The following is a 19,432-nucleotide window of genomic DNA, read 5'->3' as shown; positions in this document are numbered from 1 at the left end:
TCTGCTGGATGCTCCGCAGAGCCGACGTTTGCTGAGTCTTAGGGCTGCCGGGAGCCTTCTCGTCTTCTTCTGCTCCTGAGAGACGGGTTCACGAATGGCTCGATGTCACGAACGATAACTGAGCGAGGGAAAACATCTCCTGGATGGGCTAAAATTGCAGGAGGCACCAAAGCAGGGCCAGGCACCGCAGGCAAAATTAAAAATGATATAGAGCATTTTTTTTTTTTCAGCCTTTTCAGATGGTTTTCAGCTGCCCACAACAGGGATTTTCAGCCACAGGCTTTCTGCTGCTTCCACGTCACCTTCTTGAGCCGTGCTACAAGACCGGCAGGTCTTCCTGGCTTTTAAAAATCAAATTAACTCTAAAGGAGTTTTCTGTTTCAGGCTGGATTTTGGCTCCTACTTTTCAAATTTCAGAGATTTTCTTCTTGTGCTCTTGTTCCCGAAGGGTAGTTTTTATTTTATTTGGGGGGCTTAGGGGGATTTGGTTATCACGGCCCGCGAGCGCCCACTGCGCTGCAGGGCCGTCGCCCAGCCAGGAGTCGTCTCCCAGCAAGAGGAGCTGGGGTTCTTCGCCCCTTTTTGTTTCAGCTTCAGCTCCGGGGGGGGGGGGGAAGAAAGAAATCGAGGGAATTTGGGGTGATGGAGGGGTGCACGTGCACCCTGCAGGGGAGACTTTGCGCCCTCCATGTGCTCCTGCAGCCCCGGGGCGCATGCAGGGTGGTGCGGGGCGGGGGGTCCCGCAGCCCCGGGGTGCATGCGGTGCAAGTGCAGGGTGGGGGGTCCCACAACCCCCGGGGTGCATGCGGTGCAGGTGCAGGGCGGGGGGTCCCGCAGCCCCGGGAGCCTGCGGGGCGGCGCAGGGGGTGCCTGCGGGGCGGCGCGCGCTCGGCGCGGGGGCTGCTGCGGGCGGTCGCGCTCCCCGGTGCGGGCCGGCCCCCGGGCGGTGGCGCGCGGCCGCGGTGGGGCGCGGCGCGGCCGGCAGGGGGCGCTGCTCGGCGGCACGCCCCGCCCCTCCGGCCCCGCCCCTCGCCGCCGCCACCGCCCCTCCCGGCGCCCGCTGCGTGGTGACGTCAGCGGCAGCGTGCCCCTGTGCCGGAGCCGCGGAGACCCCGCAGCGAGCTGCCAACGCCCGGCGGAGACTCTGAGGTGAGCGGCCGCGCCGGGGCGGGCACGGTACCGCCGCGACCCCCGCCGCGACCCCACCGCCCCCGTTTCCCCGTCCTCCGGCCCGCCGCCGCCCCGCCGCCCCGCGGGAGCCGCCCTCCCGGGGCCCGCGGTGTGCGCGGGGCCTCCCCGGGCAGCCGCCGGCGGGGGAGGGGGGCGGCCCTTCGCAGCGCCGCGGGGGGGGGGGTGTGTGTGCGCGGAGCCCCCCGGTGCCCGTTTTGGGGGGCTCGGCCTTCGCGGGGTCGGGTCCGCCGGGGGCGGCGGTGCCGGGCCGCCGCCGCCGCCTCCTCCCCTCCCCCGCTTCCTGGCGCGGCGGGCGGGGGCCGGACCCTCGGCGGTCGGGAGCGGCGGCAGGAAGCGTTCCCGCTCCGGGGCTGGGTGCATCGGCCGTGGCGGGGGCCCGGGCCTCGCTCCCCGCGGGGGCCGCCCTGCCCTGGCGGCGGCTTCCTCCTCCGCGGTGGGGCTTGGCTGCGCTGGGGGCCGGGGGGGAGAAGCCCCGGGGCTCAGCTGGGCCTTGCGGGGCTGCGGGCCGGGCGCCCTGGCTGCTTGCGGGCGAGCAGCGCCCGGGCGCCGCGGTAGCCGAGAGCCGCAGCGGGCTGCGGGCGCTGCGAAAGGCTCAGCTCGAGCTGTGCGCGCTGCGGAAAGTCAGCTCCTACCCGAGGAGGAGCTGGGAGGTGCCGCTTGTCTTTTGCCTCCCTAGGTGCGAGGTCGTTGGCTTCCTCGAAGACCGTCCCGAAGCCGTCGTTACCCAGTGCCAGCGACGTGGCTGGTTTTGGCTCGGGTAGGAGCCAGTGCTGCTTCGAGGGTCGGTGTTGACACGCGTTTCTCTTTCCTCCTTTAAAGCCTCATCAAGGTGTATATACTGCAGCAGCGTGTCACCTCGCTGTGTTGTAAAGGCTTGTTTTTAGCGATCTGGACTTAGTGTTTTTTCCTCTCAGCGGGTGGAACTCGGAGCTGGTGGCAGCAGCGGGAGACGCCGGTGTAGCCAGGTAGCTGTGAGCGTAACAACCGGCGTTGTGAAACCTGTGCTTAATGAAGAATTGCAAAATGGTCAGAATTCCTGTTGCCCTGTCTGTGTGGGTACTGCAACCAGTGGGGCCAGAGCGGCTCTGCTACCCGCTTTTGGCAAAAGCACGGGGAAGATGAGGCCTTAACGAGGAGGCCATGTTAGATGACAAGTGTGTAGTCAGGAGGAGTTCGGTCTGGCCATCTGTGGTTGTCTTTGTCTCCTGTTCATCTGTGCTGCTTCTCTCCTAGGAAAGGAGGTGCTAGCTGTCTTTATTCAGAGTGTTAAATCAGAGTGCCCCAAACGTCCTTTTTTTTTTTCTTTTTTGGAAGGGTATTTAAAACCTGGATCAAGCTTCTTGTATTGCTAATTGGAATAACACAGTAAAGCACTTAAAGCTTCTCTCTTTCAGTTAGCAGAAGGGTCTTATGCAAAACCAACTTTAGATAGAAAGCCTTTGTATTCGGCTAGCTATACGTGGAGAATCCGCTGTTCTGCTTTGTAAACTGTTCGTTCTTGTTAGTGAAGGATTATGGGGAAGGCAGTATAGGCAAACGTATATTTGAAACAGGTCTTATGGACGCACGTAAGACTCAAATCGGTATATTGCTAATTGTAGAAACGATTCTGTGTTTAAGCTGTTCACTTGTATGCTTCAGTAGCAATGAGGAAAAGGGTTTTTAAGTCTTGGCAGGGAATAAAATTACTGCGATGCAAGATAAAACATGTTTGTTTGCAGTTTGGTAACGTGTTGTAGGCAGAACTTTTAATCGTTAGATTTGCATACTTTGAACTTGGTTATTCATGACTTGCAACTGATGCTCTTAGTTCATTCTGTAGCCTGCTCTGGGGGTATTTGTTTGCCTGAAACTGATGGCCCGTTTGGGGAAGTTTATTGTGTTTTCACTGTTAAATAGAAGTGTTCTGGAAGTCCTAGAGTGTCTGGAGTATCTAAAATGGAAACTGTAGATCTTCTACGACAAGAAGAATAGTAAACAGAAAGGGAGCCCATCTGAAACTCCTAGGGATTTCCCTGATGAGTGTGCAACGGTGCTTTTCTTGCTTTCCTGTAAAGCACATGAAAGGCCGATGCAGCACAAAGTTGACCGCTAGTCCTGATGTAAAGGTTCTCTCTGGTTAAAACGCAGCTGTAGTACTAGAATAAATTTCCAAGTCTTATGAGCATAGACAGCCGGACATCTTAATTAAAATCTCTTCAACAGCTATCTGTTACCCTACAAGCTTCAAAGTTAGCACAGCATATTGATGTAGCTGGGTTCCAACTCTGCTTCTGGCTCCTGAGAACTTGTACAATAAATTAATATGCATCATTGCCGTTGAGGTGTGTGTAATCTGTTTTACGCTAATGTGAGTGCTCACAGCTTGTAAGTCACCTATGGGCTTGTGTATTTTGGCCCTCTCTTTCCTCCGCCTGCCTTCTGTGGTCAGCCGAGCTTTCACGCTGTCATTAGGCTCCATCATATGAATTTCAATGATCGGAGCTTCTAGAGTAATAGCCTGTAAGGAGGAATTGTAGGGGGATGAAGTTATCCCCGCTCTCGAGGCTTCGTTCCCGAGGAAAGAACAAAGCCTTTTTTTGGTAGAAGATGAAGGTGCTGTCAAGTTAAATGGAAGTGAAATTGGTGTCTGGTACTCCAGGTAGCAAGAAGCTCCCTTTAACCACTTGGCGTATTGTAGACTTCTGCCTTGGCTCCTCTCCCCCCCCTTATGCCAAACGCAGGTGAACACCCCCCTATTTTCAGTATTTAATATATGACAAATAAAAACAGCGTCTTGACTAGATAAGCTTTTATGCTGAAGTTTTAAAGAAATTTAAAGTATCTTTACGCTTCTGCAGCCTGTCATCATTTAACTAGGCGACTTCTTCAAGCCCTGTTTCAAATAGCTTACACCATGCTAGCTAAGGGTGTCCACCAGAAGGGATTACCCCTGGAAATGGCAGGTAAAACCCTTTTGCCGGAGTATCTCCCGGGGCTAAAGCCTGGCACAAAGTTACCCTCCCTGCGTACGTGTGGCCATCCCCACGCAGTGGTGAGCTGCCTCTTGCAGCCCCTCCTGCGTCTGCAGGGTGGCGTGCAGGTAAATGCCCGAGATAAGTGACAAAAATGGCATTAAGCCAAGGCATTCCCAGCTTCTGGTGGTGGTTCCTTTAGATTGTTGTTGGGTGAAGAACTGGGTTTGTTTATCCACTCCTGGCTGTGCAGTAAACTGAAAATAGTGAATATGAGAAGCAGAGTTTCAACATTGCTGCCATGTAATTGATCTTTGTAGTCTTTCCTTTGAGTTTCAGATAGTGACTTCTGTTTTAAAGAGTTTTAAAACTTCAGAATGCTGTTTGGCCTGTTTTCTCATCAGTAAAGCAGCTGTCCTTTTCTTGAGATGCATTGACTTTTCTAAACAAGTAACATTTTATAAAGAGAAAACAAAGAGTTTTGCAAAAGCTGTTAAAACCCGTTGTTCTGTTTTAAGCTCTTGTGCTGCTAATTCACCCCAATACTTTTGAACGTCACGGCGCAGTTCCTAGCACGAGAGTTGTTCCACGCGCTGTTCCCCTGTCTCGGGAAAAAGCAAAACAAAACCTTTTTAAATAAAGCAACGCAGGGGCTTCCTGGGAGCCTTTCTGTCTGGAGGTGGGTGCAGATACCGCCCTCATCTGTACTAAGGCTTCTGTGCCCGTGGTCAGATTGCGTGGTATCAGCGCGTGTTTTCTAAGCGTAGACCAAACTGCGGCAGGGTGAAGGTTTTTACCAAGCTAACACAGCGTTAGAGCAAACCGCAGGCTGCGTGGTGGAGCGGGACTGCCGGGTGCAACGGGAGAGGATCGCTGTCGCCTGTGGTGCCAGACTCGCAGCAAGAGCGAAGGCTGCCAGAATTGTCTTGGTTTGTAACAAGCTGTTTTGAATTGCTCAGCTCTTCTCAAGTTGAAAGATGCTGTGCTGTGTTTTTGGCCAATGATGAGTGTTCTGTTTTGGGGGGAAAAAAATGACAAAAATGCTCCTGCAGCTTTGGATGTAAGGAAAGAAGGCATCTGCCACTTCATCAACTGGTGTAGCTGTTTGCGTTGGGCCAGCTGTGGTTGGTAAACAGCTGAATGCAAAAGGGCTTCTTGTGGGAGGGCTGCGTACTGGGCTTGGGTTTGACAGCAGGCACGCTCTGGTTGTGGTTCACCTTCGTGCGTTTGAGCAGTTAATTGGGGTTTAGTGATATTTTTTTTAGGGCTTGTGAAGTGTTGCTGAGCACAGGCTTAGTTCTTCTCAGAAGGAGCCTCTTCTTCCATGTCCTGGTGTGGGGGCTGTTACTTCTTCTTGAGCGTCTTCTGCATTTACCTACTGCTGAGAAGCTGCCGGTTGCCCAACAGGCTCTCGGTCCCGCGGCCCCGGCGCTGCGGGTGGCTTTGCTGCCGTGCCAGGGAGGGCGGTTCCCTCCTCCGGTTAGGCGAGCGCAGGGCCACCTCTCCCGCTTCAGTCCTGCTGTTGGCGAGCTTTCCAGCTACTTCGTTAGTTTTAGTAGAAACACCAAGGTAGCGCAGTGGCTGGGAAGAGTCTCTTTGGGACTGTTTATTAACAAAGCTTCATTTCGTTAGTCCTCAGACAGGACGTTGCTACTCGGCCTGAGCTATCCCCCCGCCCCGAACACGCTGCTTCCTCAAGGCACCCTTCAGGCTGTGCCCCCGGAGCACCCGCGACTGCCCCGGAGCACCCGCAACTGCCCCGTCCCTGAGCGTAACAGGAATGAGGAGCGATCTGTTGCAACTGATGTGCATGCAGGGTGCTTCCCATTATGCAAAAATGTGCCTCAAAATAGAGGAACTTCTGCCAGCGTCTGTTTTACCGCTGGTAAATGTAGTTGGCCATGGGTGTGGGGAGAGAAACGTCGAGGCTAGTGTGTGCCATGATTTGGTAGTATGTGCAAAGAGGAGTATAGGTACGGCTCCTCTTTTTAAATAGTAACAGTATGAGACTAAGCTAATAAAGACAGATTTTTTTAATGTGGTATTAAAATACTGAACAGGATTTTGTTACACGGCAGAGTAAAACAGCTTCCTGTAGTGTATGAAAGTGAAGAGTAATAATGTAAGATTAAAATGCCTTTGGCAGAAAAGGACTTAATGTAAGCCCACATACTTCCCAGTGTTTAATCTGGGGCAGGTTTTCCCGGTGCTGACGGCTGCTTTTGACAGTGTAACTTTAACCAAAGTGATAACAGAGAAGTTGACGCTTTTGCTTTTTTCTGTTGAGTTTGTGATAAAGTTGAGGTAGTTGTTTTGAGCCGTGAAGTGGGATCGACCAGCGATGCCAGTGCTGGGGCAGGTGGAGGCATGGCTGCACCGCAGTGTAACTGGTGTGGTAGCAAAGAGCCCACCGAGCCGTGCTCTCTGTCTGGCCAGGCTGCATGGGCAGCTTGCTTGTTTTGAACTTAGGGCTAAAACGGAATGTCATGGCTTTCCCCTTCTTTTTTTGAAGTTACAGAACTTGAAACGTGTTGGTAGTTTAGGTTCGGGCTTTTAAAATTCCCCCACCCAGCTGTCTTCACTTCCTATCTTGTGTATGTCTCTGCTTTATAGAATCATAGCATCGTTCAGGTTGGAAAAGACCCTTCAGATCATCGAGTCCAACGTTAACCCAGCACTGCCAAGGCCACCACTAAGCCATGTCCCAAAGCACCACGTCTCCCCGGCTTTTAAATCCCCCCAGGGATGGGGACTCAGCCCCTGCCCTGGGCAGCCTGGGCCAGGGCCTGACAGCCCTTTGGGGAAGAAGTTTTTCAGGTTTTTTTCCAGTCTAAGCCTTCCCTGGCACAACTTGAGTTTGTTGGCACATCTTTTGTGAAGATATGCAAAGTAGTTGTCAATTCTTACATAATTAGAAACAGAAAGTTGCATTAAGTGTAGAAAATATCAGTTGATCTCAGGCAGTTGCATTTTGAGAAGAGATCTCTTATTTATTCCGTGGTAATCTGTAGTGCCTTGTCCAGAAACGGGTGCTTCAAAACCACGGAGGTGCTGGGATACACAGGCTCTGTCAAGTGGCAGACTTAGGGATGCTCCAAGATCCCAGACACATGCTTATCTTGGAACAGGGATTCCCGTAATGATAGCAAATCTTGTGGGTTTCAAGAACAACATCAGCTCAGTTAGATCTGTCATGGTGCCAGTGACGGCATCACGTCGGTGATGGTGATCCCGTGTCTCTTCGTACGGTTTGCTTTTGTGGGCCTGCCTAAACGTTTCCCATTCTTGCATCCAACACCAGGTTGGGACTGTGGGTGCGTGCGAGAGGGAGCCCGCCAGCGCGCTCTGCTGCCGTGAGTCTCTTCAGCTTCAGACTGAGACCCGCCGGCTGCCGATCTGGATCTTTACCCGAGTTCTTGTGCTCGTCTTGACACCAACTTGTAGCGCAACTGAGCTTTTTTGGCCTTACGTCTCATAATTAGACACCTTCCATATGAACCAAATAGCAACGCTGTTTTTTGGAGATAGTTCTCCCTTGTGGAGTGCAAATTCTGAGACAGGATTTAAAGGATTGTCTGACTTGTTAGTGGCAGTTACAAAAAACCCAAACAATGCTTAAAAAGAAGGATATCTTTTTCAAGATCCTGAACTGATGCGATACCAGATATTTCTTCAGCCTGTCCTTTCTGCTTTTTGCAGGTTTTGCCTTGGACTTCATGATTTGCCTTGTTCTAAGGGAGTGCAACTCCTGTGCTGGCTTGTAGTTGGACAGCCTTTCTAAGCTCTGTTTAAGAAATTAAATACCCAGGCTTAAGCTCAACTTGGAACCTTTGGGAGCAAATGCATTTCTGTATAGAGCTTGTGTGCCTGCAGCGGTCTGGGCTGTGGGGAAGGCGAGCAGGTCATCTTGGGCACCAGGTGATTTAGAGCATAATAGATTCTTTTAAATTTCATTTACCACATTACTAGCATAGAAGTGGCAGATGTGTTTAGTTCTGGGGTGAGATCTCTGTCAATGAGATGATTCCTAGCAAGCCGAAAGGTGGGCTCTGGGCTGGAAGGTTTGGGTAACTTCTGTAAATGGCTGCTGTACGCCTGCAGAGGAGAACGCTGGCCACGCCAATACTGCTCTTGAAACCAGTTTTGCCTTCTGTGCCAGTTAGTCTTTCTGGAGTTCAGCTCTTAATCGGAGAGCAGCTTCTGTTGGTGTTTTGCATCGCAGGTTTGTGACAATATCAGTGTACCAAGAGGTCCAAGGTCTTTTAACTCTACGGTTGACAGCTGAACTCGTGCGGTGTTCACTGGTGGTTTCTGATCTGTGCAGAGAACTGGTGCGTTGTACGCGGTGATCTTTGTGATGAAGCGTTTGCTGCGCCAGGTTTGTAATACAGGCATGAGATCAGGACCTTCTCCACGTAACGCTGGTGGGGAAAGCCCGGTTGCTTGGATCGTAGTAGCTGATTATCTCTTTGGTGCCCCTGATTTGGGAGACTTGTCACTTTGAAAAGCAAAAGTGTTAGTTTGTAGTAGGGATAGAGGAGGTGGCAGAGGGCAAGGACCTTGGAATGGTAGGGCAAGGGTGCCTTGAAATGGATGTGATTAATCTGGGAACAAATTATCAAATACAAATACTTTATTTACTTCTTTATAAGATATGAATGAAAGTAGTGTGGAAGGGTAACAGTGGTTAACAGAGATTAGGAGTAAAATCCGGTGAAGAATATTGTTCCTTTCATTGTGGACTGCTGAGTGCTTTGACCCCACAGGAGTTAATAACCTGTTTACTGAAAAATGACATTGTGTGTGTGTGGGGGGAATGGTCTTATTCTCAGTTTTCAGAAACGGCTCAGTTTGTTTTCTCGCAATGTGGAGCAGGCTCTCAAACAAGATCTGGAAGCTGTGACGGACTGGTTAAGCTTCATCTCGTGAGTTAATGGTGTGTACTAAAGAGGATCACGAAATGGTTCTTGGTCACCAGCCGGCAGTTGCTCGCGGCGAGCTGCGTTCGGCCGGTACCTGTGATGAAATGGCAGCAGTTTCAGTCCCGCCTGAAAGAGGAAGCCGTGGTGCTGCCGGGGCTCGGCAGGAAGCCGGCGCAGGATGTGTAGACAGATTTGACAGCTCGGTTTCCTTTGGCTAGGAGAATGTACACGTTTTAACCTGAAAACAGAATTCAGTAGCTTAAAAATAAAAGGAATCTTAGCAAGCTTGAAGGCTTGTGGTTTCTGCATCAAATTACTTGTACGGCAAGAGTGAAGGCAAGATCATTCAGATTCTCACCTCTTGGTTTTGGAGGGAACACTGATTGTGTACAAAGACCCACAAAATTTCAGTTAATTCTTCACAGTAGTTCATACTGCTGCTAGAATATATTGCGACTACTCTGCCTTACAAGCGGTTTTTAAAACTAAGGAGCTCCCATAGTAACACCACGCTTCATGGGCTTGCCATTAAAATGGGAAAATCAGGCTTGAGCAGGAGGGGTTGTGGCCCTCGGTGTCAGGCTGCGTTTGGGACAGCATTTCTTGCAACTTGTGCTTAGCAGACGGGAACCTGCCATAGGTAGCATGGGTTTCTTCAGCCTTTTGTGATCTGTCAGTGTCTTCTGGTGTGTGTGCAGGCCTGTGGGGAGAAAGTGTGAAATTTCAGATTTTCCTTTGCGCTGGGAAGGATTGCCTACAGCATCCCGCTGGAGCCCTCGGTTAACTCTTCGTTGCAACACCTGCATCTCTCGGTAACCGCTTTTTGGGATTAATCCAAAACGCAGATCAGCTGTCTTGCATAAAAGTGTAACTGAGCTTTAGAGCAAAATTCTGTAAAACGGGCCTATTCTGGAATGGGACCATCTGATGAATTTGACAAAGTTTCCAAGCCTTTGTAATCCAGAGTCTCCAGGATGCTAGGCCCCAGTTTTCCAGGATACCGTTGAGTTCTGTGAAGTCCCGCTGGTGTGATCACATGCTGAACAGGTTAAAATCCAAAACGTGTTAGCGGTATGATCAGTTAACATGTCCTTTACTGAAGCACTGAAGTCTTTGATTACAATACAGGGAGGTTTGAGAAATTAAATCAATTCAGTGTTGGGTTTTTTTTTAAGTCTTTAGATCTTGTTGGACAGAACGAAGTCATACTGACTTGCATTACATTCCCAGTCTTTATCAGCTCTCCTCTCTGGGCTTGGCCGATGGCTCATGATTACACGGCTCAGAATCTACTCACTGCACTCAAACTGGGGTGACTTCAGCGCTTTCCACTCTGTTTCAATTCCCTCAGAGATCTAAAACTACTCAGAGTGTTTTCTAGTCCTGCTGGGTGTTGTGTATGTAGACTTCCTTTTATTAGGCTACTTTGGAGGGGGAACAAGCCCAAACCCCTTGTAGCTTCTTTGTTTCTCCCTCCCTTGGCGTTGCGCTCTGGGGATGAGTTATTTTCTAGTCGTTATCTCAGATTGGGCTAAATCACTTTTAAACCACAGGTCAATGATGTATGCGTCTTTACAGCTTTCCCCATGGAAGAGTAGGTCCCAGGATACTGCATCTAAGCTCCCTAAAAATGAACTTGTTTTCAGCTGTCTGTGGACCTCTTAGAAGTGGAAAACAACGTAGCTCATCCAGCCAATCTAGAAAGGCTACTAATCCAAGTAAAATAATGCATTCAACAACTCCGCTTTCCCCCTGGTAAGACTTGGGAGGCCTATGCTTAAGACTAAATCTGTTTAAAACTTAGGCTATCTTATTTTAGCATTTAATGGTAAAGTTATATATCCATTAAAAAAAAAAGGTGAGGGGATCCCTTTACCTAAAGATGTGCTCGAATGCGTTTTGTTCCTTTAAAGATGTAATCCTGATGTGTCTGATGGGGTGGGGGGGTCAGTTAAACAGCTGTGCGAGAGACGTGGTAGTGGCTTGGTGCACAGAGAACTTCTAGTGGGCCGGTTCAATGTTTTTCATGGTAAATTTTGTTAACTTCTTCCTTTAGAAAGAAAAAAAAGAAGACAACCACCCCTCTCAGGCGTTTCCCTGTTGTGCGGTTCAGGTTCTGCTTTACGCTCCGGAGCGAGGCCTCGGGTTATTTGCGCTCTGTTTTGTTCCCACTGCCAGAAAGCCTGAAGGATCGTCGGGTACCTGGTGGGCAAAGGCGGCGTGGGGTTTGGGCGCTGGGCCTTTGCCTCCCGCTCACGCCCGCTGTAGGGCGGTAGATGTTTGAACGGGTGATGCGGACCATACCAACCCTGTGAATGCAAGGTGCAGGGTGGGAGTGAGCAGTGCTTTTGTGGGAAATCCTCTTAATTTGAACTGCTGGTGTTCCCTACCGTACAAGAGTAACCCTGTAGATAGAGCTGATCGTTCACGGCCGGAGTCAGAACTGACTGTTGCAGGAGTAACGCAGCCCGCGTGCAAGGCGTGTGTGCAGCTCGCGCTTTGCCGTAGCTGGAGTCTTTGGCCTGAGCCCTTGCCAGCGCACGGCAGCGTCCCTCCCAGAGCCCGTGCGGGGACTGTGCCTGAGGACGGGAAGGCAGCGGAGGGTCGCGGTATACTCGCGTGATCTGATATGTTTTCTGGTACTGTGGGTTCATTTTGTTGCTTGCTTGATGCTCTCTGGAGTAATGAGTTTTAAAGAGTAACATTAAACGCATCCTTTCTTTTGTTTGTTTTTTTGCAAAGGCTTATGTGAGCTTTTCTTGTACGAGTGCATATACGGAATTTTAAGACTGATAGTTAATCATGGATTGGTGTGCTACAACGCCCGTGTGAAGTGCTTCAGAGTCTGGATGTTTGCTCTAGTGTGCTTTCCAGGTTCTGGAAAGGCGGTCTTGAGGCAGGTGATGTGTAACCTGCAAATCATGGATAAACAAGGAAATACAAATAATGGGAGCAGGAAGGGAGGGGAGGAATACAGAATGGCGGAGGAGGTGTCTGCTGGGGGAGGGCAGGGTGGAAAGCCAGATAAGGTTTCTCTGCAGGGGTGGCCGCGCAGTGCCGTTAAGCTGGAGGTGGATGGGCTCGTCCTCTTGCGATAGCCCTTGGGGTGAGCAAGGACAGCCGGAGCAGAGGTTTCCTGAGTCTGGGTGGGCAGTGTGATGGATTCCGGTTGAAATTGAAAAAGCCCACAAGAAGTGGCTGGGAAAGCCAGCGTGGAGCGTTGTTTTGTACTTCATTTATGAACTCCGACAGGAATTCACGCAGGCTGCTGCCCGTGCTGCGCAGCGAGAGAGGCGAGCGGCTGCGTTTGCGTAAATCCCAAAACAGAAGGCAGACGATGGTGCCTTATTGCGTGGATAAGGCTGGCAAGCTAGCGAGGCGTGCTCTGGTAACTTAGGCTGGTTTTAGTTGGAGTGTGCTTGAACCTGTTTGGATGCGTTTTCTGTTTAAAATCTACTTACCAAGTCACTCAGGCCTTTCCACCTTTGTTTTGAGCACGTAGCCTTTTGTAATTTGGGACTGAGCTGCTCTGTTCCATTGCCTGCTTTCTTTCTGGTGACTTTTTTTTATTCTAAAATGTGACTTTTTCTCTGTGATCAGTGCCACCAGCGTGGCAAGGCAGAACCACGTGAGCACCTTAGCGGTTGAGGCAATATTGACTAATATTACTTAGATAGAGACAGTTGAGCTGACCCGATCACAGAAAATGTCTTTCGAAATGGAAATGATTGCTTTGTCCTTCTGAGTAAATGTGTGTTTGCTTCAGGGCCAAATTTCAGAGCTTTTTGTGGTGTTAATGAAGGGCCCGTTGATATGGCTTCGCTGTGCATACTGCTGATCCTCCGGGGTGAAACGGAGATCTGCATAAATCAACAGATTCTATTATTTTGATATTGAAATACGGCACCAAGTAGAGGCCTGGCGATAACGCCTGATGCCTACGCAAATCCTTTGTCTCTGTATATGCTGAAAGCAGATGTATAGATATAGCAGTGTTGCGAGTGCGTGACGTACCAGATGCTGGCTGATGTCCTGCTCTGAGAAAGCTGCCCTTTCCTGAGACTGGCTGCTTGTGGATCTCTCCCAGGCTTGTGGGAACGGTGGTGATTGATGTTCCCCTACAAGTACTGTTTTTAGGAGCTTTTGAGGATGTTCATTATGAAGGTGATGGCTCTGTCTAAATCTTGGAGCAGCCCTGCAGCATCTGAAGAAAAGCTGGCGGTATAAGGTTTGGTTTGAGTCGCCAGCAATTACCTTTCCTTGCAAGCGGGGTGATGTTATGCGCTATCAAATCATGTTGCTAGCTCTGACCAGAGCGCTCAAAAACCTGGCATTGCTTTGTATTTCTTCCAGATCACTCTGAGAAGTGAAATCCCAGGACGTGCCCAAGCGCATAGTTCAGTAGGGATCAATTTGATTTTTTTAATGCAGTTACCCAGAACTGAGAGCCACGGCAACATCCTTGCTGGGCTAAAGCGTTGCCACCTCCCTGAGGGTGAATTTGCTGCAATGGATGTCTCTTCTTGTCCTCTCCCCCCACACCCTGGCAGGGGGTAACTCAGTTTGCAAGTCTCTGCTGCTGTAAATAAAAGTACTTCCAGTAACATGGAAATGTGGAAAGTCAGTGGGAGGCTTGCTGGGGTCAGGATTTCCCACCTGTATGGGAGTGCGTGGCCAGAGGCCTGGAACTTTTCTAATTGAAGTAACATATTAATGAAGGGCAGCTGTGTCTGGCACCAGAGGTAGCTAAATAATGTTTGGAGGAGGTATTGATGGCAGATATTGATTTAGTTCATGTGCTAAAGTCTGTGCTGGGTCAGTGTTGAAGTAGCTGGGTGCATCATGATTTTGAAATGTCTGGAGAATAATAGGATCCCTTGGGAACCAGATGCCCTGCTGAGCCGCTCCGTGCTGTTAGCCACTTCAAAGTGGGGATAAAGGATTAAGTAGCAACTTTAACCAAAAGATTGTAGAACTGTACTTAGGCTTTCAAAAAAACCCAAAAACGCAAAAAAGGCAGTGGGAGGAGGAATTAGTCATGTTTACTTCTGTCTGTACCTGCTTATTTTTATCCCATAAACTAGTTTCAAAGCTCATACTGCCGTTTCCCGCTGGGATTTTTTTACTGAAGTGTTCTCCAGAGGGAAGATCCCTTGGGAGGCATGTGTGTGACTTAGCAGCTATCGAGACCCAAGCTTACACTTCCAGCTTTCCGTGCATGTAAGGCTGGATGCTCCCTTGCATTCAAAACAGTCTGGGAAGGCCTCAAGTCCTTTCTTCCTCACTTCTAGGTAACTAGGAAAAAAAAAAATCACGCTGAATTTACCTAGTTGTTCTTCCCAATGTAGAAAAGTGACGATGGCTAAGGTAGTCTTAGGTGGTGTTTGGCAGTTGTATGCAGTGGGAGGGGTCTAGCTGTAGGCAGGAGGTGTTTGCATTTATGAAAATAAGCAGCTTCCTATCCTGGTGTGTGACGGAGAGAATGGATCTACCAACTCATCTAGGAGTGTCTCACTTTCAGATCCCATACGTGCTGTTGGTGGTTTGGCCTCCAGTCGAAGCTCGTCAATGACAGGTACCGCTATCTCGTGAAAATGAGAGACATCTAAATATGTGTATCTTTTTTATTTCCCTTCTAGGTTCTCACTGGAGCTGATATTCTAGTAGAATTCAGCTATGCAGACGATCAAGTGCGTAGTCGTAGGTGATGGTGCTGTTGGTAAAACCTGTCTCTTAATTTCTTACACAACAAATAAATTCCCATCGGAATACGTACCAACGGTAAGTGAGAGAATGGCTCCGCTTGTTCTTTGGGCATGGTGGGCTTCCTTCCTAACTAACCTTTGTGGCATGCACGCCTTAATACTTGTTCTTATAGCCTGCTTTCCTGTTGGAGACTGACTAATATGTCATGGAAAAGTAATGATCAGTGCGTTTGGTGCACCGCTGCTGCCCATCTTTCGCGTTACCTGGTAGTGCTGGGATGCCTCTCCTGTATCTGGTCAGCTCTGTTCGTTGCTGGCCACCAGCTGGATTCTGTGAACAAGATTATTTGCAGTTGTTAGGGCTGCTAAGTGGAGAGCAAGCAGCAGGAGCACCTGCTCTCCAGCTTGCGCTCTCAGTTCTTGCCACATCTTCATTTTCAGGGAAAGTAGTTTTTGTCGTTAGTTTTATGTTGCTGGAATAGTCGGTGACTGCAGTTAACGCATTCTGATGCTCATTTTTGCTTTGCAACTCTGAAAGATCCGGAGGTCATGCAGTGAACTATGGAGCGTGGCTAGTTATTTCTCACATGCTTAGCCGGGGTCATGTTTGGATCTAGACTGCCCAGTCTCATTAATTTGTAATTCCAAACACTTGTCAACTTTGTGCATCGTCCTTGACTATTGCTGAGTAAGCTTTTTGAGTCTTGCAGGCTCAGTTTTCTGAGATACTGAATCGCTTGGCTTATCTAAAGATCAAGTTGGGAGCAGTTTGCCCACAAGGAACATGTGCATTACCTTTCTAATACAAAAGTGCTTTGCTTGTTAATATTGCATATGTAGGATCAGCGTGCTGACGCTGGTGGTTCATTTTTTTTAGTGAGGTTGCCGCAAGAGGCTTTGACATCTGGATGCTCTTCTTATTAGTTTTCTCTGTTACGGACCTGAAAAGGCCATCTCCTACACCTACACAAATTGAAGAGTTTATCCAGATGCCTCAAACAAGTTTGGGGCTGGAAATGCATCGCAAGGCGGTTGAATGCCTGTTGGTGAAAGGGTCAATGATCCTTTCTGTTACTGTGAAGCAGCTTAAAAGAACAGATAGCTCCTCTGAGATGCCGGGTAGCTCCTGCCTGCTAGCTCTGGCAGAATAATTACTTCTTTATAAAGATGTCCTCTCTTTGTGGAAAAGAAGTCGCAGTGAACTTCGTTGCCTTTTTTTGAGGTATTGGCTTTGTACACTATCCAAAGATCTTCAACGTTAGAGGCTTGTTAGGAATAGGACAGACTTCCACAGAACAAAAATGTTTGTGTTTAGTTGTAGATCTGGAACTAAAGATGAAAGGACTCCCAAAGCCGAGAGTGCTCAGGTTGGATGCAGTAGCCACTGTTACGAACCCGAGGGCTGTGCTGTAGGCATGGAGACCCACGTTCAGCCTCACGGAGATCCTCTCGTTAAGGACTGGTAGAGAAGAAGTTGTGTTTGAAACTGCGTTTTGCCATTCTCAAGTTTTTGAGAGTGGTACCGAGTACCCTGGTGTGATGCTTCTCGGACAGCCACATCCCGTGCTGAACCTGGGGAAGTCTGCTTGCCCTATTTAAGCTATTCCTTATGGACCGGACAAAATGAAAGTGGTCATGAGTTCAGGCAGTGAGTGTTTCTATGCTTAGCCTTAGTGAAGTGACCCTTAATTATGATGAAAAATGTTAAATCTTAAAAATGTGTATTTTGAAACCTTGTGAGTTTGTCTGCTGTCCTGCAGATGGTAGTACTGTCTACAAATCCCTGCTAACAAGCAATATGGAAAAGCTCCTCAAAGAAACGACGTTACTTACCAGTAAAGTGTGGTCAAGGTGTGCTAAGGTGCATTTTTAGTGCCTTTTAAACCTGTCCCATGTTTCTGGAATAGTATTTACCTCAGCTTCATGGCTTGAGGAACTCGCTGTTCTGGGGATATCACAGGCCTATTCCTCACTCTCTGTATGGCCTAGAGGTGTATTTCAAACTCTGGAAACTGGTAAGGAACCTCTGATATTCTGGCTCACGCTTCTGGTAATAAACAAGCAAAGAGATACAACAGATAGCATTGTTCCCAAAATGAAAGCAAGCTGTCTGAGAGTCGACAAGCCTTAATATCCCCAGAACGCTTGTGGCTGAATCAGGACCCTAGGGTGAAGTGGGCAGGACTCAAACTGCTTAACAAAAATGTTTAAGCAGGAAAAGAACCTGGAGATAAATTTCTGATTTTGAGAAGCTGGTAAATACTGGTGGTAGCTCAGGGCCAGCGTACTGACAAGCACCGGGGATCCAGTTGCAACAGCTACTGCCGAGTCTCTCTTGAGAGGAAGGTGGCAGCCTTCTTCCTCGAGGGTGGCCAGGGATTCGGGGCACAAAGCAGTTAGCAGAAGGCAGGGGTGCTTTAGCAAATCAGTAACAGTCTGGCTTCAAAGCGAGCTGCTCTGCGTGCGTAGGCGCTGGAGCGGCTGCTGTAAACCAGCCTTTGCCCCGCGTAGCTGTGCCGTGCAGCACTGCGGCCAGACCATCAATGGAGAATGCACCAGTTCCGGCTGATGGATGAGTTTCTTTCGCTTGGCTCTGTGTTTTGCAGCTCTCTCTCTTTTTTGAGGATATTTCTCAGCGGGAGATGGGTTTCGTGCTGGTGCCGCACATGGTTTGTCACCTGCATGTTTTTGATGTCATTGCCATTCTCAAAAAAGGCAGCGAGGGGCAGGTCCGTGGAAAGGTGCTGGCGGGTCAGGTGCGAGTCCTCTAACATGAAAGCTCGTGCCACCTGCTGTAGTGGGCTGTCTGGCACTGGCAGGAATCAAAACTTCTTGTTGGGCTAACTGTTGCTCTGGTTTTTAGCCCGTTTGGCACAACTGAGGGTGAAACTGTCCATGGATTACGCTATGAGGCTGTAGTTGCCAGGTTCGCCTGAAGGCTAGCCTTGTAACCCTGGCCTCCTGAGGGCTGGACCCCAGACCTCTTCAATAGTGGCTGTACGAAAAAAAAAAAATAAAAATCCCATTTTGCAGATAGGGAGCTTAAACAAATAAAAAAACCCACCAAACAAACAAAATGTGAGGGAAGATGCCTGCTAATCCTCCTCACGGGCAGCTACAAGTAGTATTATTGACTTGCTGTTCTCTGGGCAAAAATGAGGGGATGTCTTTGGAGGATTAAGCTGCCGTCTTCTGACATCTGAAAGAGCAAACGCGCTGACCTTCAACGCAGAGCATGCCGGTTTCTCGTTCTGTACCTAGCAACAGATGAGCTCTCATGCTGACCGGCCCTCTGGAGTCTTGAAGTTGTAGTCGCTGCGTATTGATACGCCCTGTGAAATGCCTTCCACCCTTCTCCAGCCTGAAGATCCTATTTGTAGCTGGATGCTTTCTGGGGTGTCCAGTAAGGCAAACTCAGTGCAATGTGTAAAGGATTGGGCCGCAGGTAATGGAGATGAATGTTGAAATCTCCTGCGGTACTTTAAAATCTTGAGTGCTAATCCAAAATAGCGTGAGAGGTGGGCTGCTGCTCCTAGCTGATGTTCCTGGGGATATGCAGCGTGCTGTGGCCGTAGCGGCTTTCTCAGATGCTGTGAGTTGTGACAAGTTGAAAAAATTAGTGGGGTGTCGGGTATTGCTTTAACCAGGACTGTCACTTGGAAGGGGGACAGACCTGAACTCTTGGAAGGTCAGCTTTGAAGTGCTGTCTCGCTGGTCTTAGCTCAGTTTTTGGTGGGATTTTTTTCAAGGACCTAAGCTCTTACTAAAGCTGTGTTAATAGATGCATGTGACTGCTTCTTTCTCCACGTCCCTCCCTCCTCGCTTCCATGAAAAGCTTTTGAGATGATTGCTGGCCTCTTCAATGTTGGGGTTTACTTCAGCTGCGGGAGCTGCTCAGACTTCAGGTTTGTGTTGAAGCAGAGCTTCTCTAGTCTTACTCGGAGATCTCGACTGTCTCTCAATCACCTTGCAGCGCAGTATGCAGGGACAGGCTGGGTTCTTTTACAGCGGGAAGGATTTTTTGCCAAAGGTAAAATTCTAAAATACTGTCTATTGCAGTTCTGAAGGTAAAAGTTATTGAAATTAAGGATACTGACCTCGGGCAGTATACTCCTTAATGCTGAGTATGTGGATGTTGAAGGAGAAGGCTTTGGGTAGGTCCTCGTGCTCAGTTGTGTTGTCAACAAGTTAGCGGGGAAGTATTTTTGGTAGCGTTAGCTACCCCGTGTAGCAGGCCTGCCCTTGAGGACAGGACGGCTGTGCCAGATGCTGTAGAGAGACAGTATGACTTGGTCTTCTGGAGCTAGATTCTCCATTCAGATTGAGAGCGAATTTGACACAGACTGGTTTTGACCAACTATATTGCTTCCTCCAAAGATGGAGGAGAAATTCCTGTTGAAAAGGTGGGCTCTGTGTTGGATTCCCTAGATGCTCGGAAAGATGAACTTCAGGGGACTCGGGTCCTGTGAGAAGCAGCCCGTAGCTCTGTGCCCTGAAGAGCAGGGCTGACGTTTATCGGCTCTGCCTTTACTGTGTCAGACCAGGTGCGAAGGTTGAAATTTCTGTGGTGGTGTGGGAAACCTCTGCAATTACAGGCAAGAGCTGGTGCAGGTGTTTCGTTCAGTGGCTTTTGCCCTGTTATATGCAGTGGTGCACCTAG

General features: G+C 49.3%; 1 protein-coding gene across 3 annotated transcripts in view; it reads left to right on the top strand.

Annotated features, from left to right (window-relative positions):
* The first annotated feature begins 1,023 nt into the window (after positions 1-1,023).
* The window catches only part of CDC42 (cell division cycle 42), a 28,639-nt gene continuing 10,230 nt past the window's right edge, over positions 1,024-19,432 (top strand). For 2 of the 3 annotated variants that reach the window (XM_087755785.1, XM_087755787.1), the window contains exons 1-2: positions 1,024-1,149; positions 14,707-14,848. In XM_087755785.1, the coding sequence (XP_087611911.1) occupies positions 14,744-14,848 (105 nt within the window). In that variant the 5' untranslated portion in view covers positions 1,024-1,149; positions 14,707-14,743. Of the gene's footprint in view, positions 1,150-1,950; positions 1,973-14,706; positions 14,849-19,432 lie in introns of those variants that run through there. The other variant, XM_087755786.1, reaches the window with a different exon arrangement.

Source organism: Nipponia nippon, unplaced genomic scaffold (assembly GCF_047370975.1).
Source record: "Nipponia nippon isolate SJK-2023a ecotype South Korea unplaced genomic scaffold, ASM4737097v1 scaffold_19, whole genome shotgun sequence".
Classification (NCBI taxonomy): Eukaryota; Metazoa; Chordata; class Aves; order Pelecaniformes; family Threskiornithidae; genus Nipponia; species Nipponia nippon.
The sequence above is the reverse complement of the archived record's forward strand: the minus strand, read 5'-3'. Positions and strand labels throughout refer to the sequence as shown.